Here is a 26903-nt window from a genome sequence, read left to right on the forward strand (position 1 = left end):
CGCAGAGACTTGTTCTCGTTCGCCTGGTCTACAGTTAGCTGGTACGGAGTTTAGGCTGTATTTCTTCATTAATGACAATCTAATTGTCAATCTAAAACTATTATGTTTAAATATAGAAATATAAGGTAAAGAATCTTAAGGTAATCCAACATCCATTTAGGTAAGAAGGAAAAGTAAATCAGTTACTGTTACTCGAAAAAATAAACTCTTACTTGTAAATCTAAAGACTACAACCAGTGAGAGATAAATTGATTGATTTAGTTTATTTTACTTCGCGTTTTGTGCCTCTTGGCTAATTTGCGAAGATTGGGATGAGTGATGAAATGATGAAATTGATGAATGTTCATTCACAAACATCCAAGCCCGGGACCCTTGGCGTCGTAGCAGTGAAAGATAAAGTAACGGAAATCATGTAACAGCATATAATTTCGTTAAATTCTTTTACTCTTTCACAAATAGAGGAAACAGTATCCTAACCTCGCTCAGAGAGTGTGGCTTTGTTTAACTGATTGAAATTAAAATTCTTTGTGGGTCGGCGTGGTCTACGTGCAACATTGACCTTATGAGCATCTAACCACATGCTTAAATACCGTCTTGTGCAATTAACACTTAGTATACGTGTACTGTAACAAAACAGTTCTACAGGGTAGGATTCAAAAGTAATGAGCCTTCGTTCAAAAAGACATATTTATTGAGCTGATCGGTACAACTGACTAATAGTCTTCAAAATAGGCACCTCCTGCATCAATGCACTTCTGTAGGCGGCTTTTCCATGACTCAAAGGCGTCCCCGAAGTCCTGTTCTGGGATGGCTGCAAGGGCTGCCTTGACATTTGCTTTGATGTCCTCGATGGAGTCGAAACGTTTTCCTTTCAGCACTGATTTTAAGCGTGGAAACAAGAAGAAGTCAGGAGGCGACAAGTCCGGACTGTAGGTAGGCTGGGGTACCACAGGAACGTTGACTCGGACCAGCTAGACGTTGACTATGAAGGCGGTGTGGCTGGGGGCGTTATCGTGGTGAAGCTTCCAGTTGTCCTTGATGTCCCTTCGCTTGCGCGCGACGCTTCTTTTCAGCCTTTTCAGGACTTCCTGGTAGTAAGCAGCGTTCACGGTCTGTCCGGGCGGGACAAACTCGTAGTGGACGATCCCCGTCACTCCGAAAAAGGCGATGAGCATGGTCTTCGTTTTCGATTTGCTCATCCGCGCTTTCTTGGGACGGGGTGAGTTTGAGGTGTGCCACTCAGCGCATTGTCGTTTTGTTTCTGGATCGTACTGAAAATTCCACGTTTCGTCACCTCTTATCAGTGTTTCGAAAATGGCAGGATCGCCTTCGCACAATTGCAGCAGTTCTTCGCATCGGAGCACTCGGTTCTGTTTCTGTTCTGCAGTCAAAACTCGCGGCACAAGTTTCGCGCAGACTTTCCGCATGTGCAAGTCCTTGGTAACAATGCGTTGCACCGTTGTCTCCGATAAGTTCAGGGCTTCTGCTACTTGGTAGAGACTCAAACGCCGGTCCGTGTTCAAAATATCACGCACTCGCTGCACATTCACGTCAGTTCGGGCCGACGACGGGCGTCCAGACCGGGGTTCGTCAGTCACCTCTTCCCGGCCTCACGAAAAGCCTTGTGCCACTTTTTGACTTGACAAGAGGACAGACACTCAGTCCCAAACGCCTGTTGAAGCATTGTGACCGTTTCGGAAGGAGACTTGCCCAACCGGACGCAAAATTTGATCGCGTAGCGTTGCTCTAACGAACTTCCATATCGCCGTGTCACGCACCACCGTATAGGGGCTACTGTTAAGGCCGACGCTACCGCTCCAACACCCACCACCACCGTTCATGTCAAGCGGAGTGCGCTGCAGGGTGCGCACGCGTCAGTATACAGTGAGGCTCATTACTTATGAATCCTACCCTGTATGTTTGGGTGTTATGTATAAAAAGTGTTGTATTTTAGCCATATTTGGCTGTGCATTGCACTGTAAAACAAACTAACAACCTCATTGAATTTTCTTATTGAATTGTATGACGCGTAACAAGGCACGATTACGTCAGTTTTGTTGTTTTTGTTACAAATTTAAAAATTGATACTGATTTATTGTTTCGAAACGTTATTTTCTGCTGAATTATTCACTTATCAGTACTAGAAATAACTTCATCATAATTTCGTCTAGCCTAGTTTCTCCTTGCAGAGGGCTATCGTACTGGTCAGAATCTAGGATTGACTCAGGGGGACGAGTCGCTCTTCAAAAATCCAGAAGTCCACATCAACGACTCAATAATGATTTGGTTCAACCAAGCCAAAGACTTCACGTGGCCGCCTGATGGAAAATACAACGACAAGTGAGTATATGGTTGTAAGTCGATGTCTCTCCGTCACGAATGGCAATCATAAGCCCCGTCTAGTTCGCTACACCTTTTGACACCAGGTGTAGTGCAGATGCGCCCCAGTGTCAGGCTGGTGCAAGAAATTTGTGTTCAACTAAGTAGACGCTCAAGTTCAGAAGATTCAACAATATGGCCGTCTGCTGCTTTCAACACCACACTGTACACCTCTCCAGGATGCAGTGCAAACGGTGCAAACATCAAATACATGACACCAAATCGATAAAGTAGACGACTCTTTGTTACACTTCGTAACCACCTAGATGCAAGAGCGCAAAGAGAGTCAAAAAATGGAGCGAACTAGACGTGGCTAGCCTTTCGTTTACAATCCTGGTATGCGAGATTTTTTTCTTCGGAGGGGGCTGCGTTCTGCACTCAAATATTTCGTAATTACCATTTTTAACCTTCGTTTTGAAAATTGTTCAAAGACAGAAATGGTAATCGGGTGATATTTTAAGGAGGATTTGCATTTACCTTTTTGGTTTCTCCCAATTTTATTTTACTGATTTCATATGACAATTTTGACTTTTTATTGATTGAGCGATTTGGTTTATTTTACTTCACTTTTCTGCCACTTCTGGCTAATCGCGAAGATGAGAGTGATATGATTAAATTGATGAAGGGACACTCACAAAGAACACCAATGCCCAGGCCAGGATTCAAACCCTAGACCCCTGGCGTCGTAGCATGCTGTGCTCGCAACTCCCCCACGGGTGTCAGCTTCGTAAGTATTTAATCTTGGAAGTTGAATGAAATGAGTTGCCGCTGGATACGAACCAATTTGCACAAAGTACTATCTACTTTTAAGTAGTAGGACTATGAAATTGTATTTTGTAGTCACAAAACGTGTAAAAAGTCCCGTCTAACCTTACTTTGTCTCATTCTTTTTCCCTCCTGCTTCGTCTCTCAATGGTTCATGTTCCTCGAACCCAGCACTGAGAACAAGACCGGTTTCTACACGCAGCTCGTGTGGGGGAAGACGAAGTGGTTTGGCTGCGGAGCTGCGAAGTACAAGACGACCGAATTCGAACACGAGTGGCACAGAATCTACCTCGTCTGCAACTACAGGCCACCAGGAAACAGAGTGGGAGCTCCTATCTACGAAACAGGTTACACCATATCATATTCTAATCAGTCTGTTCATTTTCAGATTTGCCAATCACGTAAACATTTCATATGCACGAACCCATTCAATGTTTTTCCTTCCTTCTCACGCAATCAATTATAAACGCGCCTCATGATATAGTTTCTCTCAGTGGCGTCTCGTCCCTTGGGGCTTCCGGGGCTTAGCCCCTAAAGAAAAACGGACGTATTGACGTAATTATCAATTACCATAATGCATAACTATCACACAGTCTTTTAAAAGGCGATTTTTACCCACGTAAATTCATCGTCTGTTGCAATGGATACGACAGCGCTCCTAGCGGCATTGATGTCAATTATCGCTTTCCGGGGCACTTCGCAAAGGAAGGCGTGGCCTACACCCACCTACGCTACAGTGAAGGTCACATGCTAGCAGAGAGAGAAGGGAAGAGTGCAATGGATTTAAGTGCTGATTCGGGGCTATACGGCGTACGCTTTTAGAAGGAACATGAGTTCAGCCAATACGCTGCCAGCGCTCTTGCGATGCTGCCAAACCAACTGCTAGCGGAAGGGGAACACAGAGAATTCGTTGTGCCCAATATTCAACATTTTATACCTAGTCTTACCATAAATACTGTCCCAAAGTTGTAAATAAATAGATACAAAATGGTGAGAGATATTTTAATATCAGAATAACATGAGGTGCATGGGTGCATTATGAACCAAAATCACAAATAATTATTCGAAATGGCCACCTTTAGCACTGACACACTTCTGAAGTCTTCGTGGCCACGCATCAATTGAATTACGCAACACATCGACTGGAAAATGAGCAACTGCCTTCAGAAGAGACCGACCGCTTTAAACTTTCAATATTGGGATGACTCTTCTTCCAAGCCATCTCCTGAAGCTTGGACCACAATTTGTAGTCCAAAGGGTATAGGTCCGGACTTGCAGAAGGCCAATCTGAAGTGGAAATGAAGTCTGGAACATCTGCTATGAGGGCACGCTCCATTTCTGTGAAAAAGGGGTAAAAATATCAGCCAAAGTGTACCAGCAGACAGTGCTTGAGAAACTATGCAAGAATCTTACCGACACCATCTTCCATGGAGAGAACTGGAGCTTCCAGCAGGACTCAGCCCCAGCACACAAAGCACGCACCACCCAGCAGTGGTTGGAGGCAAATGTTCCTGACTTCATTTCCACGTCAGATTGGCCCTCTGCCAGTCCAGACTTAAACCCTTCGGACTACAAATTGTGGTCCAAGCTTCAGGAGATGGCTTGCAAGAAGAGACATCCCAATATTGACATTTTAAAGCGGTCTCTTCAGAGGGCAGCTGCGGAGTTTCCACTTGATGTGTTGCGTAATTCCATTGATGAGTGGCCACGAAGACTTCAGAAGTGTGTCACTGCTAAAGGTGGCCATTTCGAATAATTATTTGTGATTTTGGTTCATAATGCATCCATGCATCTCATGTTATTCTGATATTACAATATCTCTCACCATTTTGTGTCTATTTAATTACAACTTTGGGACAGTATTTATGGTAAGACTAGGTACATAATGCATGCACGTGATATTTGAGAACAATGAAATATATAGTGAAGAATTCTACACAGGATTATATCATATCACTGCAGCATATAAGAAAAACTAGTACCTGAAAGAAGTTTGAAGGTATTTATTATAGAGGAACTACAAGGTCATCATCATCGCTCTCGTGTCTGTTTTCTGGCATGTTTCCCAGGAGATTTGAATAAGGGTTCACCTATTTCTGTGGTAGATACTTTACCCTGTTTTATAATACGCAACACAGTATGCACACATACACCACACGCTTTAGCCGTAAGTTCTCGACTATGAGAAAACATTGATTCAGCACGCACTTCTTTCGACGCCAATTCCGTGAAGTAAGAATACACTTTAAAACTAAAATGTCTGTTTGTGAACGTAATATTTTACCGTTGGTGCCTGTACTACTGGTACTAGGTTTGATTTGTTTTACTTTGCTTTTCTGTCACTTTGGGCTAATTGCGAAGATGGGAATGAGTGATATAATGAAATTGATGAATTACATTCATAAACATCCATGTCCAGGCCGGGACTCGAACCCGGGACCCCTGGCGTCGTACCGCGATATGCTAACCAGTGCACCATGGTGTTCTTCGCGACATTATTTAATAACACTCACGGAACACACACTATTGCACAATTTTCGAACGTAAGGGCTGTATTGCACAGCGCGCTACGACGCCAGGGTTCTCGGGTTCGAATCCCGGCCCGGGCATAGGTGTTTGTAAGTGTCCCTTCGTCAATTCCATCATATCATCACCCATCCTCATCTTCGCGATTAGCCAAAAGTGGCAGAAAAGCGAAGTAAAATAAATCAAATCAATCAATCAATAAGGGCTGTATTGAATCCTCTCACAACTGTTCTTCGTAGCGTGCGAGTATAATCTTACACCGCTCTCGTTACGAAAACGCTGAACTCCAAACTTAACCAGACTCGCAATGTTTCTGAACACACAAGACAATGAAATGTCATTGTGCATATTCAACCGAATTTGACACCCATAGCTTTACCAAGACATAACAACTCAGCGGGGTCAACACGGTGGCAACGAAAAGAACAGACTGAAGCAAAATGAATGGGTTGTTGTGTGCGTGTGTGTTGAGACGTGCTGTTTCTCGTGTTTCTTCAAGAAACGATAACTCCGGCTGTAGGCGACGGAAATTCATGGGACTTGGACAGTCAGGTTCAAAATGTTGTGCCCCATCTTATGATGAACCTTAAAGTGGCGAGTTTCATGAAAACTTCTTGCGCGCAATAAAAAATACAGAACACGGCGTTTAATTTGCGCGCCGCAGTTTCCTAACTGTACAACGTTGCACTCCTGCAATTGGCTTGTCGCCAAGGACACGCTCTCAGTAGCTCCGCCCGATATCGTTTCTAAAAACGTGCGTCGTATAGTTCCGTTGCGTCGCGTCGATCTCGCGTGTTGTACTGTAGTGTTGTGGTGGCTTTCATTCGCTATGTTTGAGTGAGTTTGGCAGGGTTGAACACAAATTGATGAAGGACATAGGCTGTCAATTACAAGCCACAATGAATTTGTCCGGAAAAATAGGCATATATTAAATAGAATTATCGATTGCTTAAAATTCTGTGGTCGACATGAACTTGCTCTACGAGGACATAATGAAAGAGAACAATCTTTAAACAGAGGCATCTTCCCAGATTTATTATCCCTTCATAGAAGAGGGAAAACTAAAGAGGGAACTTCGTGTTCTTTATTGTAGTGAAGAGTTGAAAAACATAAACTCTATCAGTAGATTGCATTCATTTTTTATTTAAAATTATTTAGAGGGTACCTTTTCAAAAACAGTAAAAATGACAAACATAGTTTTAATAACTCGTGGCAACAGCTGAATCTGAACAATGTTTCAGCACATTGAAGAGTATTAAAACCTGCTTAAGAAATGCAATGGGACAAGACAGACCAAATGCCTTGGCACTTGCTTACAATAGAGAAAGAATACATTTCAAACATAGAGGGCTTCAACGAAAAAGTAATAACAAAATTTGCTGAGCAGAAGAACAGGAGTCAACGTTCGTAGAAAGGTATGTTTCACAACAATACCTGTTTCTTCTGTAATCATGTGAATTGTATTACATTTTAAATTCTTTAAAAAAAATAAGTCCAGTTTTGTAGTTTAGAAGAAGATAAATACCCGTTTTTTTGTAATTCATGTAATTTGTCATTGCATTTTAAATTATTTCAAAAAAGTAAGTCCAGTTTTGTAGTCTAGAAGAAAAAAATACCTATTTTTTGTAATTCATGTGAATTGTCATTATATTTTAAATTCTTTAAAAAATAAGCCCTGGCCAAATTTGAGGCCACGAGACGCCACTGGTTTCTCTCATTAAATCAAGAAGACTTAGATGGGCAGAACATGTGGCACATGGGAGAGGAAATAAGAGGTTCTTGTTGGGAGACCTGATGGTAAGAGACCTGTAGGAAGGCCAAAACGAAGATGGAGGAGTAACGTTGAGATGGAACTAAAGGAAATCAACATGGATGGAAGAGATTGGATTGATCTTGCCCAGGATAGGGACAGATGGAAGGCTTGTGTTGCTGCAGTCATAAACCTTCGAGATTTAGAAGGCTAGATAGTTAGTTAGTTAGTTAGTCATGATCTAGTTTATTGGGCTGTGGGTCATGAATATCACTCTTATTAATGAATGCAACAGGCTTCGTAGCATGCATACGCCCTAAACTCAATATCATTGTGTCTACATATGTAGGTGATTGATTGTTCTCCTAATTCACTGGTTTGGTCGCGAACCATTCTGAAATGAAGTGACTGAGACTCTTATCAGTTTCCGATAAGGTACATATTTATCACGAATGCAGCATTTAATGCAACTGGGATAATAACCTGAAGTAAGGCAGCGGATATAGCTGCATGCAATGTGACCTCTTTTACATGATATTGGAGCTAATTTTGCTTCACTAGGTATATGTGTTCAGATCGATCCACAGAGTCAAATTTCCAAATTAACAACTTTTATCGCTTAGATGATTTTTTTTCTATTTAGGATAAAATTATAGGGGAGGTAGGGGGAAATCGGATCACTTTTTTAAAAAACTCTATTTATTGAATATCAGTGCCTTTATTACAATTGAAATTATATTCATAAAGACAAGCAAACCTTCAGCTACTAGACAAGTAGACCAAGTGGCCCGGTTCACCAACCGAAAGTGGAGCTCGGTGGAGCTCACCTTAATGGATTTCTCTCGTAAGGCATGAGCTCCATTTTCTCGCAGTGTTGCCAGCTCCTCACCCGAAAAAAAATCACCAAGGTTTTTGGGTCTAACCTAACCTAAGGCAAAGAGTTGGCAACACTGCAAAGCAAGCCTCAAGCAGTGTTGCCAACTTGTTCTTGACCTATTTTTTATTTTACGACGTTTTATGCACTAAACTAACCTACAATGAGAGTAGTACAGTGGGCCGGGTTCGCCAACCGAAAATGGGGCTCGTGGGGCTCGCAGTGTTACTAGCTCCTCACTTGAAAAAATCACTAAGGTTTTTTGTTTTTGGGTATAACCTAACCTCAAGCAAGGAGCTGGCAACACTGCTTGAGGCTTTTCTCGCAGTGTGGCCAACTCCTCACTTGAAAAAATCACCAAGGTTTTTGTTTTTGGGTCTAACCTAACCTCAAGCAAGAAGCTGGCAATACTGCTTGAGGCTTGTCTTGCTGTATTGCCAACTCGGGTGAGGCGTAGCCTTTTACAGTGTATGTTAACCTCACAGTGTTGCCAACTCGGCGTAGCTTTTTACGCTGTATAATTTTTTAGCTTTTTTGTGTGTGAGTGTATATGTGTTGCCAACTCGGCGTAGCCTTTTGGGTGTATGTTAACCTCGCAGTGTTGCCAACTTGGCGTAGCTTTTTGGGTGTATGTTAACCTCGCAGTGTTACCAACTTGACGCAACTTTTTGGATGTATGTTAACCTCACAAACAGTGTTACCAACTCCTCACTCGAAAAAATCACCAAGGTTTTTGGGTCTAATCTAACCTAAAACAGCTGGCAATTTTGCTGAGGCTTGCCTTGTAGTGTTGCCAACTTACTCGAAAAGTTACCAAGATTTTTGGGTTTAACCTAACCTAAAACAAGGAGCTGGCAACGCTTGAGGCTTGGCTTATAGTGTATAAAGCAATTTGTCAACCTACTGGTATTGTCATAGCTTTTTACGAGAGAGAGGAGAGAGGGGGAAGAGTTAAAACAACTGGCAGCTGCCAACACCTACCTACAGCTTTTTTTTTGTTTGGTGTAACCTCTAAAGCAACTGGCAAGTTTGCTTGAGGCTTGCCACAGTACATAAAACAATTTTTTGCCAACCTACACACACTGGGGGCAAGGAGAGCCGGCAACAAATATATACTGTTGTAAAAGAGATGGATGGCAGCATAGTATGTGTGTGCGTGTGTGTGTAGCATTATTAACTAGTGTTGGCAACCCACTTACAACTAAAAAAAATAGAGATGCCAACGTTGCTGTAAAAGAGAGAGAGACCTATCGTGACCTTTGTAAACCTACCGGGGGAACGATGTGCCACACGCGCGCGCGCTGGCGCCTTTATTATTTTCGTATTGCATACAATATTTATTGTGTTTTTTTTTTTAGGATGCCTGGCCCCTAACCTCGCCAGGGTGCGTGGTGCCCAACCCAAAAAGGTTCTAATGGCTGCGGCTCTAGATAACCACACCTCTGTAGAGTTTCACGTGTTTTTTTTTTTTCCCCAAACTTCCATGAAACTCTACAGAGGACCTCCGTAATGCATGCAACGTGTACTAACGACTCTAGTGTTATTTGATGTTGTAATATTTTTGGATATAGAGTTTTGTGAGATATAGATAATAATAATTATGTTTATTATAATATTTTTTGATGAAGATGGAGAATGTATGTGTGTGTTACAAATAAAGTTGCATGTTTTTTTTTCTAGTGTGTGTGTATGTGTATGTGTTCTTGATGTTCGACAGCATCTGAAACGATAAAAAAAATTTTATTGTTAATTTTCTCATGTAAAAACAACAACAACAAAATTTTTGTGCAAAAATTCTGATTGTTTTGTGCTATAGTGCAAAAACTGATGATATTGTAATTCATAACTGATGAAATTAATATTGTAACTGATCTGAACTAGTGAAATTTTCGTATTGTGCTATTGAAACTGATTGTGCTAGTACAGAAATTTCTTATTTGTGTAAGAAAAGATGTTACAAACTTGTTAAAACTGCTCTGTGACCCTCTCGTTCTTCACGTCGTGGACGAAGGACTTCTCGGCGACCAGGATGACACTGCATACGGTATCCTCGGGCAACGGACTGTTGAACTCGCAGACGATTTTGATGTTGGTTCGATCGTTGACCACCACCTGCTTCCTCTTCGTGGTATTGATGACGAACATGGGTCTGCGGGTTTTGAATTCGCTGGGCGTGTAGTACATGTCCATGCTTCCCTCGGTCACGCGCTTGAAAGAGGTGTAAGCTTCGTAAAGTTTGAGGTAATCGTCTTTGGTCATGTCGAGGTTGTAATTCTCGCGCGGGAAGACTTCGTTGCGTCCATTCTTCAGATAAATGTTCTTGATCTTGCAGTCGTCGAATTTGCTGGAATCTTTTTCCTGGTTGTTATCGCGTCCGGTTTGAAAGAGCACCACGACGAAATCTGGCATGTCGAACTGTATGTTGTTGAACTGTGTCGTCACGTCGAATTCCATGTGACTTCCCGACGCCATCTTCTGTATGCACTGGTAACCGTGAAAGTGAATCGGTACCTGCGGACTCTTCAAGATCTCTGCTTTGTACTTGAGGGCGTAGTTTGTTTCGTATTCCACGATCGGCATTCTCAATTCCATGCTCCGGATGACGCATTTGGCCGCTTCAGGTAATGTGTTGGCTATCGGCGTGCCGTCGGCGTTCAAGTTGGTGTATCGCATCAGTGCGTTGTTGTCGTTGGCTGCTCTTCGAAACGTGACGCGCAATCCTCCCTTCCACATGATCTCCTTGTAGTCCGAGAAGAATCCCGGCAGCAGACGCATGGGAAAAAGCACCGTGTGACTTGTCGTCGATATTTTGGTCCCTGCTTCGAAACCTCCCGCCTGGTAGTATGCTGCGTCTGTTTTGGATAATTTCAAAGTTCCCACTGCCGTCGACGTGATGCCTGGATAGTCTATTCTGTCTATGACGGTGTTGTGTTTCCTCACCTCCACCTGCGAGAACAGGTGAGGCACGAAGTTGTCAACGAGTATCAAATTTGCATTGGGCGGAAACGCGTCTCCGCTTTCCTTCTTCACCACGTCGAATTGAAGGTAGAGGTCCGCTCTGTGAGGATGAACGAACCCATCCCCTACGTCCACGTCGTATTCGATCTCTCTGTTTGCTTCGTTCAAATTGGCGAACGTGCGACGGTTGGGAGGGAAAGATTGCAATTCGTAACTTTCGATTTGCTCCATTTTCACTATGTGTGTTATTTATTATACGTTGATCTCCACGATGGCAGTGGTTGTTGCACCTGCGAAATCCACCACGTCTCCTTTCTCGTTCGTCACCACCAACTCTATGTCGTCTATGCGGTTGCGGCATACTGGAAAATAGATTGGCGAAGAGGGTGTGTAGATGATCGGTTCCATGAATTCGGAACTGGGTTTGAACGTGGCTATGATTCCTGTCTGCTTGTGACTTCCTAACAATCCGTCCGAGGATTTTGTGATCATGCCTTCCGCCACGTTGCAGTGAACGTTTAGAGTTTCTATGGCTAGAAATTTAGGAATGTTGGTTGCCGTGTGTTTGATGCCGGCATCGAGTTTGGTGTTGTTCTCGAAACCTAAAAGTTCCCCCATGGTACCCAGGTTTATGGTTTCCGTCGCCGATAGGATTTCCACTCTGTGCGTGACCGAATTTTGAGAAAGGTACGTGCCTTTGGGTAACTGAGCTTGCAAAGTGGAAAGATTGTATTGGCCTGGCGTGACGACGATGTGTTCGCTTCCGACGCTAATTTTGTTGTTGTGCTGCGTGACGTTAGGTATGAGGTACATGCTGTAGAATGCACGCAGAGCTACGGATTTAGGATAGACGATGTCGTCGTGCAGCGTGAGTTTCAAGATTGAAGATTCGCTCGTGAGATGGAACACGCCCATCGTGTTTTAGGTTCCACAATGCTTTCTGAAAATGTTCCACCGAGGGGTTATTTATTTTAGACATGTATGCGAGAACGGAAAGGCATAGGTGGCCGCAGTTAACATCGGTGAAACCCTGAATGCGTTTGTCATTGTAGTAGAGGTTGGCAACACTGAGATACTTCACCAACCTGGCAGGTGGTGTGCCACCGAACAAATCGAAAACAAATGCATTGTTATCGTCAATTTTGAGGTAGCATATCCAATGTGTACCAGGATTTTTGTAACTGTCCAGGTTGACCACGCCATACTCCTTTTTCTTCACAGCAGAGGGTAGAGAATCGGACATGAAAACACCCCTGAAGTTTTTTACTCCCAACAGTTCGATCAGAGATTCAATATCGAAGTTGGACAGGGCTTCTTCTTTTTTTTATATTTTTTCAAAGCATCGAGGTTGCTTTTTGTTTTTTGGTTATACCTTTCCCCTTCTTCTCCATAGCCAGGTTGTGACGTTTCTGTTCTTCCAATTCTGCCTTGTTCTTCTTCGAGTCGATGACGGTTTTTGCGATGGCGGCGCTACCGCCGGCCAAACTTCCAACGGCCCCCAATGCTGCCAGGATGGCTGGGATGCTGAATATGAAACCTCCAATCTTTTGCTGTTTCCGCGAACGCTGCAAGCGTTTCAATTGAGGTGTGCTGAGAAGTAATTTCATTCCGTGTCCTTTCGTCAAGCAAGAACGTTTCTTCTCGCGTTGTTTCTTGGTGAGTAAACCATCGAGGGCACCTAGATTTTTCAGATTGGAGTATGGTATCTGGTACACGACACCCTTGGGCTTCATGTTGATGCTCTATATGTTATCTTCACGGTATGTTATTTATATATATGTTCTGAGATTGTTTTTGTTTTGTGTAATTTTTTTTCGGTATGTTATTTATATATAAATGTTCTGAGATTTTTTTTTGTTCCGTGTAATTTTTTTTCAAGGATATACTCCGCGCAGAGCCGTTACACAAATTCTATTACATGCTTTGTTTTCTTACCAAGAAGTTCCTTTGTACCCTTGTACACGATTTGAGTTTTGTTCTCGATTAAAATAGCTAGCTTCTCGTCGGATAACATGTTAGCGTATCGATCTGGTAAAAATAGACTGTATTGTGCGTTGAGCAACAGACGCGCCTTGGGGCCATACTGGGTAGAAACAATTGAACCGGAAGTTATCGTGTAAGGTTTGTCCACTTCTAATTCCTGAATTTTTACATATTCGACTGATGAATTTAGCATTTGTTTTAATGCTTGGGCGTCTAGTGATTGTTTACTCATTTTATAAATGGCAAACACAATTGGAGTTTTTTTTTTTTACGTAGTGTTATTTATATACCGAAGAAATTTTTTTCACGGTTCGAGAATTCTTTTATTTCTACACACCCCATCCAAGTTTTTGTTTCGTGTTCATGACGATGGTGGTGCCCAGTGCTGCAACTCTTTCTCCCAGCGAAGCGTCTCTGCTAACGAATCTTTCGAAAGCTGCGTGCTCTAACTTTCTGTCTGCTTCGTGACGTGCATCCAGATCGGAGCGAGTGGAGTTGTAAGCGATGTCGTGATCTTTGCATGCGGCGTCCAACAGATTCACACCCTTGTCTCCTCTCTCCAATCTTTTCTCGAGTTTGGTACCTGGTCCGCAGTACTGGTAGCCAGGTAAATGCATCTCGAAAGGTAACTTGTTGATGATGTCGTTCACGAGTCCTTTTCCTTCGGCAACGTTCCAGAATCTCGGAGGCAGCGTGTTGATAATTTTGATGAGGTAACCTATGCCCTTGTCGTCGTTCACGATGAAGTTGGAAAGTTTCGTGCTGATCATGTCCACGATGCCAACCTTCTCGTTGTAGAAATTACGATTGCCTGCATTCTCCTCTCCTGCAATAACCAACAACCTGTCTATGAGCTTGCGCACGTCGTCCACCCACACAAACTCTTTGGGCAGGGTGTTGTAGAGTTTGACGCCGCTGCCTGTTTTCACCTGGTTCCATATCGGCTTGATGAGATTCCTGTACTTCTCGCCGCTGCTTGATTTCACCCTATTCTGCGTAGCGTCGTTGTTTTGGTATAAGGCATCCGTCATGATCAAAATTTCCTTGTAACTCTGGTAATCTTCGTCGGTGTAATCCTTCGGCTGCTTTTTGGCAACGAGTTCCCACAGTCCCACCGTACCCGGATACCTGTTCCAACTATCCTTGTCGCCTAAATTAATTTTAATGTCGTTGCCTTCGAAGGTAACTTTCGATTTTCCAATTTTCCAAACCACACCACCACCTTCGTTACTCTCCATGCTCGGATACAATCCGAACACTTCATCCTTGTCGAACTTGCCCGTGCTCAGGTAGTCTCGTGCCAAAGGTCCCAACTCGATTTTATCCAAAGACGACGGCGTGCTACCTATGGCTCGACGTCGTGCCGGTACGTCCTTCAGTTCGAATGGTGTCGAAGGAATGCTCGAAATAGGCGTGGGTACGGTGTAACTTTTAGCTGCAAGTGGTACAAGTTCGTTGATCAAATTTTTATTTTGTTCTGTGACGCCTTTAATTTCTTTACCTAGATCGCTGATGGCATCGATCACAGGTTGATCTTGACGTTTCTTCTCTTCGTAGAATCCGCGATTCTCGGATTTCCAACCTTTGAAGCGTTTCGCGAGGTAGTTTCGCAACTTGAGATTTTCGTCTTCGATTTTTCGTTTCGCCATAACGTTATTTATACATGTCGTTTCTCACAACGTTGCAACGTTTAGAAAATCGTTGATTTTGTTTCTGTATTTTCCGTCGTTGGGTTTTCTCGTCATGTCGATCGTCGCGAATCCGAAATCGTCACTGTTCCAACAGTGGGAGCAGCAGCGTTCCGAAAATTGATTGTAGTTCATGTCTCCGCCTACGTAGTCATCGTACGCGTGCTTGAGGTTGGTGTGATCTTGACGAAACAAACATATGAAATTAGCGTTGTCGCGTACTAACTGTTTTGGAATTTTGGAAAACGTTTGAGCTAGGAAGAAGCAATCCATTCCTTTGTGACGACCTTGCGTGAAAAAGTTGCGAATTTCATTTTGATTTTCCAAGATGACATCGTCGAACACAACGACTGAATTTTCACGACAATCGTCGAGTGGTTTTATTTCAGATGCGAAAGTTGCAATGTCCAGACCATCGTACAGTTTTATCAGTTGCTGGTATTTCGCTTGTTCGAGACTTTTCGAAAATACGTAGAGGTGCCGGTTCTTCCAATCTAACCAATTCGGTGCGAGGAGAAAATTGTCCACGAGCAGTGTCGTTTTCCCACACCCTGAAGGGCCTACGATTAGACAACGGATGCTGTCGGGAAGCAACTCGCCGTTTCTTTTCTTCGTTTGACTTTCCGAATCAGGTAGACGTTTCACGACATTCCACGCACTCATAGAATCACTTCGTTCGCGTCGATCCAACTTTTTTCCGGAAGCCCCAGCCATTTCACCAATAGTTTGTCACCTTTTCTACGCAATACTTTCTCGATGAGGTACGTGTCGGGGTGCTTCGTTTTAGAGAGTTCCTCTTCGTAAAATCTTCCTTTCAAAATCTCGCCGCTACTATCTTTTATTATATACGTGTGTCGGTTTCCGGGTAAAACTCGAACCACCGTAAAAAGTTCCGTACTCCAATTTTTTGTGAACCCCTTCTCGAAGGTGCGTTTGAATTTGCTGATCCTCACCTGGTCTCCAATTTTGAATTTTGACTTCTTGGTAGTCGCGGGAGTGTACTTTGGACAGTAAACTGTAGAAATTAAACGCTGCTCGTCGGATTTCGTAACGTCAGCTGGCTTCATGCCTATGGTTCTGTGTACTGTATTATTATAAGTGTCGACGAGTTTCGGCAGTATGTCGACCCATTTGTAATTTCCCCGAAGCGTGAATCGTTTCCACATGTGTGTTTTCAAGGTTCGATTAAATCTTTCCACGATGCTGGCTTTGATGTGACTGAAGGTTGAATAATGCCGAATGTCATGTTTTTGAATAAACTTTTGGAATACGGCGTTGTAAAATTCTTTACCGTTGTCTGTTTGCAAAAACCGTGGCCGTCTGCCGCTTTCGCGAAAAATTGTCTTGAATGCTTCCGTTACGCACGTTCCTGTTTTGGCTTTCAAAGGTAGAGCCCATGCGAATTTCGAAAACGTGTCTATGACGGTGAGGAGATACTTGTTGCCTTTGTTCAATTTATGTATATTTTTTAGATTGCCGCTACTCATCTCCACGAGGTCACTTTGCCAGAGGTCATCGATTCCCTTGGTTACCACCGCCAAACGTTCGTAGTTGCGGCGTGCAGGTTTATGCAATTCTTCGACGATGGCTTGCCTAGACATTTTTTAGAGATTACGTTTGAAGAGAAGCACCAGCGTGATGGGATTCAAAGAGGGTGGCACTTCGCTCGTGTTTTGAATGATCAGCTTATCGCCGGCACTTACGTCAAAAACGGTGAGATCTTCGTCTTCGTGTATTTCATATATGTTGCGCGTTTCGTTCCAACGTGCCAGAGGAATGTTTCCTGCTTTCTGGACACCACGATTCGATATCAAGGTCATGGTGGGAACGCTAGCTTTTCTACCGTGAGACCAGTACGAAAATTCATTTATCTGAATCGTGCCATCGAGGAGAAACTTGTAGTACGGATGATAAGGATGTAACATGTACAGTTTGTTACCTTCGACGAACGTGGAGATTCTCTGTTGATTGGGTACGCTGTTGATTTCGATGGCTTGCAGAGAATGCAGTTTAGCGAATTTAGTATCGACGCTAACGAGGTTGCTGTGAAGCTGTCCCAGTGTATTTTGTACGGGCAACAAATGTTCGACGATGGTATCCGTTACTGTAGAAAATGACGGTTTGATTTTCACTTCCACGTTCAACTGCTTGAAGTTTTCGTTGAGTTCTTGTAATTTGGCACCGAAAGAGGCCAGCGTCGATTCCTGCGTGGATTCCAGCACCCCAACTTGATCTCTGATGTTGACGACGATGTTCTGAAGGTTCTCGACTTGATTCAATTTCGAGCTCTTCTCGGTAAGATCGTTCACGATGCTTCGCATTTCGGTAAACTGGGTGTGAAGGTCAGCGACGCTCTGCGAAGTGGGCAGCGTCGACACCAGCGAAGCAAGTTCGTCTCGAATCTGTTCCACGTTCGCTGTTTCCGTTTCCAGTCGTTTCAGCATACGTGATATGTTTCTTTTCAAAGCGTGCAATTCTTTGGAGGTGGGGAGATTGGCCACCCTACTCTCGAGATCGCTCAACGAACTTTTGATGTCGCTCGATTCGGATAGTGCCGTCACGGCTGTTTTCAATTTTTCCAAATCTTCGCTCGAAGGTACGCTCGTCCGTAACGATTCCAAGTCAGCCTGTATGTTGTCCAGTACGTGATGAAAATGAGCAAGATTCGTTTCGACGTTCAAATTTTCTAAATATTCGATCTTTTGCTGAACCGTGCTCAACGTGTCCTGAATGCTCGTCAACGCACTGGCTTCAGCGTGAATATTTTTAATTTCTTCGTTGATCAACTCCAGAGACGCCTGAAGCGTAGCGATGGTGGTTTGAATGTGTTCGAAATCTTGATAAGCCTCCAATTGAATTTTTATGTTCGCGACGCTTTTGCTGATGACCTGCAGTTCGTCTGACGATGGTAGGTTCGTCATGGTATCTTCCAAAGTCTGTAACTTGGATTTAATTTCTTCCAACGTGCCGGCGAATTCTTCTTGTAATTTGGAAACAACAACATGCAAGCGTTCTACATCAATATCCTTCACGACGGTTTGAAGTTCAGAGAAATTCTTTTCTATTGCTGAAGTTCGTTCTTCGATTTCGAGTTTCAATTTTTCCAAATCTTCATTTTTCGATTGAAATTGCTGTAATTTGAGCAAATCATTTTGAAGCTTATCCACGCTCAACTGTATATTTTGAACGTTGTCGTAAGAAGGTACGTCGACATAATTTTTTATGAGCGTTTTCAGTTCGGAATCGATTTTCAGAATGGGGTCGAGACATTGCGTTTGGAGCGTAGCGATCTCCGACTCTAAACTTTTGTTTAAGGTCTCCTGCAAAGCGATCAAATCGCTCCTCAACTTTTTAATTCGGACGTCCAACATGAGAATCTCTTCTGCATGGTCTACACGCTTAGTGTTGCCGAAAATGTCGTTAGGCATTTTGGTTAACGGTTATTTATAATAGGATAGACGATTCGTAATTCTACGAAGAGAGGAATGAGTTTGTCGTAATCTCCTAGGAGTTCGACGTACAGGTAATCTCCTGCGGAAACATTGTACGTAATGTTAGAAAGCATCTTGTCGTGCTTGATTCGAAAAATGTTCTTGCCGGTAGATATTTTGATTTCGCCTACGTTTTCCGGATTCACGGTGATTTGAAGTTTTCCATCGATCGGAATTTTGTAAAAATGTAAATTGTTGTTGAAGACGTAAAACATTTTGCCCACATCGTCATCCAATTTCGTCCAAATGCTGTTGAGTTTAGTTAACATGGAAGGTAGAAATTCATGATCTGTCGTCGTGTGGTGTTCAGTCTCCATGTTGCTTTGTTTTCGGAAACCAAAAAGATTCATATTATGCTGGTTATTTAAAATACGGTCAAAGTTTTTGTAATGACTGTCAGTGTTTTTTTTTGTGTTTTTTTGTTTTGTTTTTTTTTGTTTGTTTTGTTTTTATGAATCTTCTGTTGAAGATGGGCACATGTTGCAGGTTTTGCTTTCTGCTAAGCGATAGTGCCCCCACGGCAGTGTGTGGATTCCACATTGGAGAACATACCTCTTGTCATCGTTGGGATCCAGGGCAATCTTCCTCACTTTGTTGGTGGTCAACACATGGTCGACGCTCTGGATGCGCTGTTCTGCTCTTAGAACCGACGACCTGGTCTTGAGGCAATCGACGAAGTCCTCAAATGTGAGATGCTCCCGAACCACCTGTCTGCCGACACCCTTGGCCTTTTTGGTAACGCTGCCCTCGGCTTTGATGGTATAGGCTTTGGCGCGAAGACCTGCAAACTCGAGAATCACGTCTCCCTCCTTCTCATCTTTGAGTTTGCCAGGCACTTTTTTGTTGTGAGCCAGGATACTGTACCGGTTCGGCTGGGGATAGCCCGAGGTGTCGAAGAGGTTAACCAAAGATGGATCTGTGGCTATATCCCCGTATGCGTTGGCTGCGCGAACGTGGTACACCAAGCTGTCCGTGTCCGTGTAGAGAAGCGAGATGTTGTGCTTGTAGTGTGGACGTAATGTGTCGTAGTACGTCTCGAACATGTGGAGCTTGCTCAGATCCAGAACTGTGGCTCCAACGTAGATGGGTTTGTTGAGCTTCACCTCACGTTGCTTCATGTGAATCAGAGCCAGCTGCTCGTTGTAGATTGTTCGAGACTTGAATAATGGACTCGCGACAAGCTGACGACATCTCTCTTTCCTCGTCACCAATTTTATGTCCACGTAATTCCGTACATTCTCCATGGTCTTGCCAAACACCGCATTATTCATGAGCTTGAAAAAATCCTTATCAAACTCGGACGTGGCTGTGGTGCGGCGTTCAGTGTTGACTTCGATATATGGACGCAACCATGGAGAATGTTCGAACTTGAGGATGCGGTGAACTGTGTGGACTGTGACCCCTTGCCGCATCAACCACCGGAGATTCTGGTAGTGAAGAACGTATTTCTTCTTGGGTTCGAAATCCATGACAAGCTTCTTCTGGTTGGAATCGGGTGGACACTTGAACTCGGGTGCAGGGGGGAGATCGCAGAACAAATCCTGCAGCTCCTCGGAGAACTCAAGGTCCACCTCGGCGAAGAACCCATGTTTCGAATCGTCGAAACCTTCAACGTCGAAGTTGGAGGGATCAGCCCACTCGAAACCTCTAAACGGGAGTGGCTGCATCATGGAGTGTCCGTAGAGGTTATTGACGTCCGTATACATGATGTAGCTTGACGGTTGGGTGGAGTCGTAGCCAGTAGCCATGTGATGGTTGTTGGCGCGCGCGTGCCGTTGCGACACCTGGACCATTCCACCCCGCACGGCACGTTCTACAAACAGCATCATGTCCACGTCCGAAAGAAGCTCAAGCTCGATCTTCGTCACCAGAAACATGGCTGACCACGCCAGTCCGGGGAGGCTATAGAAGTAGGCGGGGTCCAGTTTGTAGATGCTCTTCGCAGTTGTACGAAACGTCTGGAACACGTCGGCGAGGAGCGTCACATCAAGTTTGAGGTACGCGTCGTGGTAGTCCCCGAGAGTTCGACAACCCAGCTTGCGCCACATGGACTGGGCGTGGTGGTATTTTTCGTCGGTGATGTTCGAGCCTCGTAGCTGACTGTAGAACTTCGCCTGGGGAGGTAGTGACGTCTCTGCGAACTTGGTAGAGTCGGTGACGTATTCGTAGGGGTAGACCCCTTTACGCCTGAAGAGACTGGCGTCCAAGTTTGAAAAATTCGCAGTGGTAATGAGCATTTGTCCGTCGCTGAGCTTTTTCACCAGGGCATCGAGGCTAGCCGAGAGGAACCTCAGGGAGTCGAGGAAGCGAAGCTCGATGGTAGAGCGTAATTCTGGGATTTGAACCCATTTGCTCACACTGATGTAACGCTCCTCGTTCTCGGCGAGAACGTTGATTCGCATGTTGTCGTACCCAAGATGCTTGATCAGGTGGTGAAAGTTGTACCCCGAGCCATTGTGGAAGAAGATCGGAATAAAGTGTGGGTCCTGGGCCATGCGGTTACAGTCGTTGCACCAAGGACCAACGTACCTACCGTTAAAGTGATTGTGGTGTCGGACTTTATGGTTTTTGGTAGTGTACTCCTCAACGCAGACAGGGCAAGCGATGGCCTCGTCGTGTCTACGTTGATCGTTGGGGGACAGTGGGAGCATAGGCTTGGGGGTTGACAATACCTTTCCTATCTTGTTGGCTTCCACAACCATTCTTTTGAGGAAGTGTTTGGTTGTGTCGGGACCACGGTACACGTAGGGTTTGGGGGCGATGTGCTGGTCTCGTCGCACCACAACGTAGGTGTAACTCGAGGCCTCGTGGAGTTGGTAAGGGGTGGTGGAGGAAACTTCGGGACCGGGATCGCAAGTGGACAGGGGTTTGAGGAAGGCCTCAAAATCCGCGATGATGATGGTGGGGTGCTCTACCATGGCACCGTGCATTTTGAAACGCATCATGGTGCCAGGTTCGGGTAAGACTGTCGTCCCAGGCTTGTTGGTATTGTAGGAGAGCTTGTGGTTAGCGAGCTTCTCGGTAGTGATGTTGGGACCTCTGATGCGCTGGTAATCCTGCTGTTTTCGATTACGAAATATAGACAAGCACCTGCAACAAACTTCTATGTGGTGACTGTCTTCGCTCCGTTGGCTCGAAACAAGTCGAGAGAGGGAATGGATGAGGGTGTAATGGTGGTGGGTCTCGTCCTTGATGAGCAGAAGGTGAATTTCCTGCGCACCATCGTCGTCTACGTCGCTCACCCGGATAGGGTACACCACATTTTTGTCGGTGAGGCCATAAACATTGATAGCCAACCGAGGGTTGTGTGTACGGGCCTCGAACTTGCGAATGTCTGAGACCTCCACCGGGTAGTTGATCCCAGCAATGGCATCTTCCAGCTCTGGCTCGTAGGGTAGGTAGTGGTTAACTCGGTGTGGTTGTTTTTTCCAGTGAACAGGGTGCAACGCTGCAAGCACCGACCAGAGAAAACACTTGGCGTCACTGTTCTGAATGTTCACGACAGCCTTTTTATCCACAATCGTAGGTGGTAAGGGGACGTAGCTGGAGGCGGAGAGAGGCACAAACTTGCAAAGTTTGACGCACAGTTCGTGAGGCTCGCCACACAGCGAACCCCCCGAGCCCTTAGCTTCATGTTCTTCTTGTTTAACCAGCAGCTCCTCGACAAACTTGTTGTAAATAACCTCTAGGTTGTCGACATCCGCCAGATGCAGCGTCTTCGCCTTGGTGTTGTGGCAGAAGCTGTAAATTTCACCAGACGGCTTCTTGTACTGGCAACGTAGCGAAGCATAGAATTTGGTGGAGTGCGTTGCAAGCGCATCGCCGAGGATAGAAATAATTTGCGCTTGCACGTTCTCCAAAAAGCTACGCACGTCGCATGAGCCCTCCGAAGTAAGGGGAAAGTCCTCTAACAACCGCTCGAAAGCAGACTGGTCTGCTTTCGCCACAGTCTTGATGCGTTTGGCAGATAGTGGCGAATTAGCTTCCGCTTTCCTCTTGGTTGAGCTGGTCGACGGTTGAGCCCCAGATGTACTTTTGCTTAAACAAGTAAGCTTATGCTTCTTGGCATACGCAATTGTAATGTGTTTATTGCATCCGGAACACAGTTCCGTGGCAGCCAAATGCTTGCCTGGCACGCAGGTGCGACAATGTCTTACAAAATGTTGGCTTGATATGCTCTTTTTGCAAACAGGGCAACTTTTCATGGAGCGCATTTTTTCGGGGTATGTTTATTTATATGTGATCTGTTGGTGGTAGAGTGTTTACAAAACAAAAATGCCTTATGAGAAAAATTTTGTAAGGTAATTCTAATTAGTGTTAATTCGAGGGGTTTATTTATATATGGGTGGCGTTGTCCTCCTCAAATATGTGCTTTAATCAACCCTATAAAAAAATAAAAAAATATATAAGAAAAATATGATTGTAGATAGAAAAAAACACAATAAATATTGTATGCAATACGAAAATAATAAAGGCGCCAGCGCGCGCGCGTGTGGCACATCGTTCCCCCGGTAGGTTTACAAAGGTCACGATAGGTCTCTCTCTCTTTTACAGCAACGTTGGCATCTCTATTTTTTTTAGTTGTAAGTGGGTTGCCAACACTAGTTAATAATGCTACACACACACGCACACACATACTATGCTGCCATCCATCTCTTTTACAACAGTATATATTTGTTGCCGACTCTCCTTGCCCCCAGTGTGTGTAGGTTGGCAAAAAATTGTTTTATGTACTGTGGCAAGCCTCAAGCAAACTTGCCAGTTGCTTTAGAGGTTACACCAAACAAAAAAAAAGCTGTAGGTAGGTGTTGGCAGCTGCCAGTTGTTTTAACTCATCCCCCTCTCTCCTCTCTCTCGTAAAAAGCTATGACAATACCAGTAGGTTGACAAATTGCTTTATACACTATAAGCCAAGCCTCAAGCGTTGCCAGCTCCTTGCTTTAGGTTAGGTTAGACCCAAAAATCTTGGTAACTTTTCGAGTAAGTTGGCAACACTACAAGGCAAGCCTCAGCAAAATTGCCAGTTGTTTTAGGTTAGATTAGACCCAAAAACCTTGGTGATTTTTTCGAGTGAGGAGTTGGTAACACTGTTTGTGAGGTTAACATACATCCAAAAAGTTGCGTCAAGTTGGTAACACTGCGAGGTTAACATACACCCAAAAAGCTACGCCAAGTTGGCAACACTGCGAGGTTAACATACACCCAAAAGGCTACGCCGAGTTGGCAACACATATACACTCACACACAAAAAAGCTAAAAAATTATACAGCGTAAAAAGCTACGCCGAGTTGGCAACACTGTGAGGTTAACATACACTGTAAAAGGCTACGCCTCACCCGAGTTGGCAATACAGCAAGACAAGCCTCAAGCAGTATTGCCAGCTTCTTGCTTGAGGTTAGGTTAGACCCAAAAACAAAAACCTTGGTGATTTTTTTCAAGTGAGGAGTTGGCCACACTGCGAGAAAAGCCTCAAGCAGTGTTGCCAGCTCCTTGCTTGAGGTTAGGTTATACCCAAAAACAAAAAACCTTAGTGATTTTTTCAAGTGAGGAGCTAGTAACACTGCGAGCCCCACGAGCCCCATTTTCGGTTGGCGAACCCGGCCCACTGTACTACTCTCATTGTAGGTTAGTTTAGTGCATAAAACGTCGTAAAATAAAAAATAGGTCAAGAACAAGTTGGCAACACTGCTTGAGGCTTGCTTTGCAGTGTTGCCAACTCTTTGCCTTAGGTTAGGTTAGACCCAAAAACCTTGGTGATTTTTTTTCGGGTGAGGAGCTGGCAACACTGCGAGAAAATGGAGCTCATGCCTTACGAGAGAAATCCATTAAGGTGAGCTCCACCGAGCTCCACTTTCGGTTGGTGAACCGGGCCACTTGGTCTACTTAGACAAATGTATAAATTACTTTCACTTCTTATTATTTGCTGAGATATTGTAACTTTAATGCACGTGGTGCACTGATCCGATTTACCTCTCCTCTGCGGGGTAAATCGGATCGGCGGTGGGGTAAATCGAATCACACAGATTTTGATAAACAAATACCACAAATAAACTGCTTTTTACCAAAGGCGTTTACACAGCGTTCATGGAACCACACTTTGCAAGCCTGGCACTGTATCCAATCACCAGCCTGGTGACTTTTTTCGTCGTAGTACGAAAGACTGCAGAATCCACACCTCCACGCTTCGTTCTTCTCACTTCTCGATGCGAGTTTTCCAGCTTGCTTAACCTGTCTCTTATCCTTCTCATTCTTCCTCTTATTTCCAGAGTTGAGGTAAGGATAATTTTCACCTGATGTCAGACGAAGTGAAGGAATAGATTTTCATGCATTTTTCTTCTGAAAGTTCGAAACATTTTCTCGTGTCATGCCATTCGTTCTTGCACGAGAAAGACCTTCGGCTTTCCGAATTGAAAGTTTCGGGTGTCTTTTCATAAATCCCTGAAACCAATCAATGCCGGCCATTTCGGATTCCTCTTTGAAATTGTTTGGAATCCCTCGCTCAGTCACATACTTATAGGCATACTCACATACGCTCCTCGGTGTCAAACCAAATCTCCTAGACGCACAATGTTTCAATGTCTGGAGGTACCACTGGTTGACGTCCCAACATTATGCACTGGAACATTTTCAGGAGCTGAAGTTCTTCTTTGAAGGGTTGTAAATGGGACACCAAACATGTTTGAGGCTATCAGTATTGAATATTGCCCTTCTCTAACAGCAGTGACAGCTTCTTCCATAGCTACAACTGACCAGGAACTATAAGGACCATGAGCAGTTTTCCGAATGTAGTTACGAGGCATCTGAAACAAAACAAAACGTTTCTATAGCCTACATTAAAGCATACATACACATGTGTTGTGCTACAAATTAGGCTGCTGATGATCATAGATAGACAGACTGATTTATTAAAATATAAATATAGCCTACTGGATCCCTCCAGTTATTTCAAAACAATCAAACAGAAAGGAGAATTCGAATGATCCGATTTACCCTGAAATACACCTTATTAAAAAACCTATTTTTTGTAGGCACTGATTTCTGTGTTTTGTTTAAAATTATCACAAGATCTGGTGAGGCAAGCTTAATACAATGAAATATTACAATTGAAAATAAAATTTACTTAACAAGCACTGAATAGAAGCTTATTCCACGACAATGAAAACTTACATCGGCTGCTTTTTTGTCCGCACAAAAATGCACAACTTGAAACAATGTAGTCTGGAACTCTTCTGGCTCCAAACAAACAATGGGTTCTGGCAGTTCTCGTTTCTTCTGAGAGGTGGCAGCACAATGCACACCGCAATGACGCAAAAACTTCATTTCTTGTGTCTGCAAAACTGAGTTCTTTGCAGCCAATCCGATTTCCCCCATGATCCGATTTCCCCCTACCTACCCTATTAACATTCTGTTATGCTAATCCATTTGGATACAAATTACACATTAAGTTCTATTCGTGACTGTACAGTCGGATGCACAAAGTACTACAAAGCAGGTTATCCATAACCAAGTTTATTCTGTTTGTTTCATCAAGTGAGAGCTTCAAGAATTGAAGGAAACGTCAAACAAGCTGGTGACAACATCTGCACCAGCATACGTCAAAATCTGTTCCTTATAAGCACGCAGGGTGCAAGATAAAAAATCATGAAAATAGTCATGTACAATTTGCCAAGCAATACTGTACTACACAGCTTTTTCTTCTCTAACAGTAGACCTTTAATTTTAATACTGTTATTCTTGGCGGCGGGCAATATAGAACGGGTAACTGAACCCACACTCTTCCCGCTGAAAAAGTATGTGTATTCACGGAGCACCATCGACAGTGCGTTTGCTTATTCATTTTGGTAGTGGTTATATTGATTATTGCCACTCTGTTTAGCTGTCAGATGTCATTTCTTTCTTGGTTTTCTATTTCGTCTATTTTGTTTCAGCCAAGAACTGGTGTGCTTCTAGTAACCCATTTACTCTTTGGACGAGTTTGATATGGATTCTCCTGGCCAGGGGAAATATATTTTGATACTATTGGACATTGATCAAGTAGATGACAACACTACTGTGAAGCAAAAGTTATGCATTGTCCCCGCCTAGTATTTCAAGAAGCCAATTTGGAATGCGAAAAAATCGACAAGACATCAAATGTACAATTTTGTAATATAATTGTATAGCTCATTTCCAAGAGTATTTATAATATATTCTATGCTACCGAATGCTTTTTTCTTCGCACTTAGGTTGAACATGTTGAGCGCTTCTCCATATAAATTAACAGAAATCTACGAGCTGTGAGTATCAAGTATAAATTCTGAAGGTACGTACCTAGGTATGTGCGGGGAATTATATAATGGTTAGTGCAGTGGCGGATTAGCAACCTCTCGGAGGGGGATGTCATCTTCAATGCGACGTTTATGGAAGATTTATTATTGTTACTTTTGGACTTTTTCTAAAGGTGATCACTACATTTTAGACGTAAAGGGAATTCTCTCTAACATTCATTA

General features: G+C 43.8%; 1 protein-coding gene across 1 annotated transcript in view; it reads left to right on the top strand.

The window, feature by feature from the left end:
* Nucleotides 1–26610, top strand: part of LOC145996990 (venom allergen 5.02-like) — a 38837-nt gene extending 12227 nt beyond the window's left edge. Inside the window, exons 5-7 of the mRNA XM_083133596.1 lie at nt 2190–2340; nt 3316–3491; nt 26343–26610. Of these exons, the coding sequence (XP_082989722.1) occupies nt 2190–2340; nt 3316–3491; nt 26343–26428 (413 nt within the window). The 3' untranslated portion in view covers nt 26429–26610. The remainder of the gene's footprint in view (nt 1–2189; nt 2341–3315; nt 3492–26342) is intronic.
* The last annotated feature ends 293 nt before the right edge of the window (nt 26611–26903 follow it).

Source organism: Lepisma saccharinum, chromosome 13 (genome assembly GCF_977018435.1).
Source record: "Lepisma saccharinum chromosome 13, izLepSacc3.1, whole genome shotgun sequence".
In the NCBI taxonomy this organism is placed as follows: Eukaryota; Metazoa; Arthropoda; class Insecta; order Zygentoma; family Lepismatidae; genus Lepisma; species Lepisma saccharinum.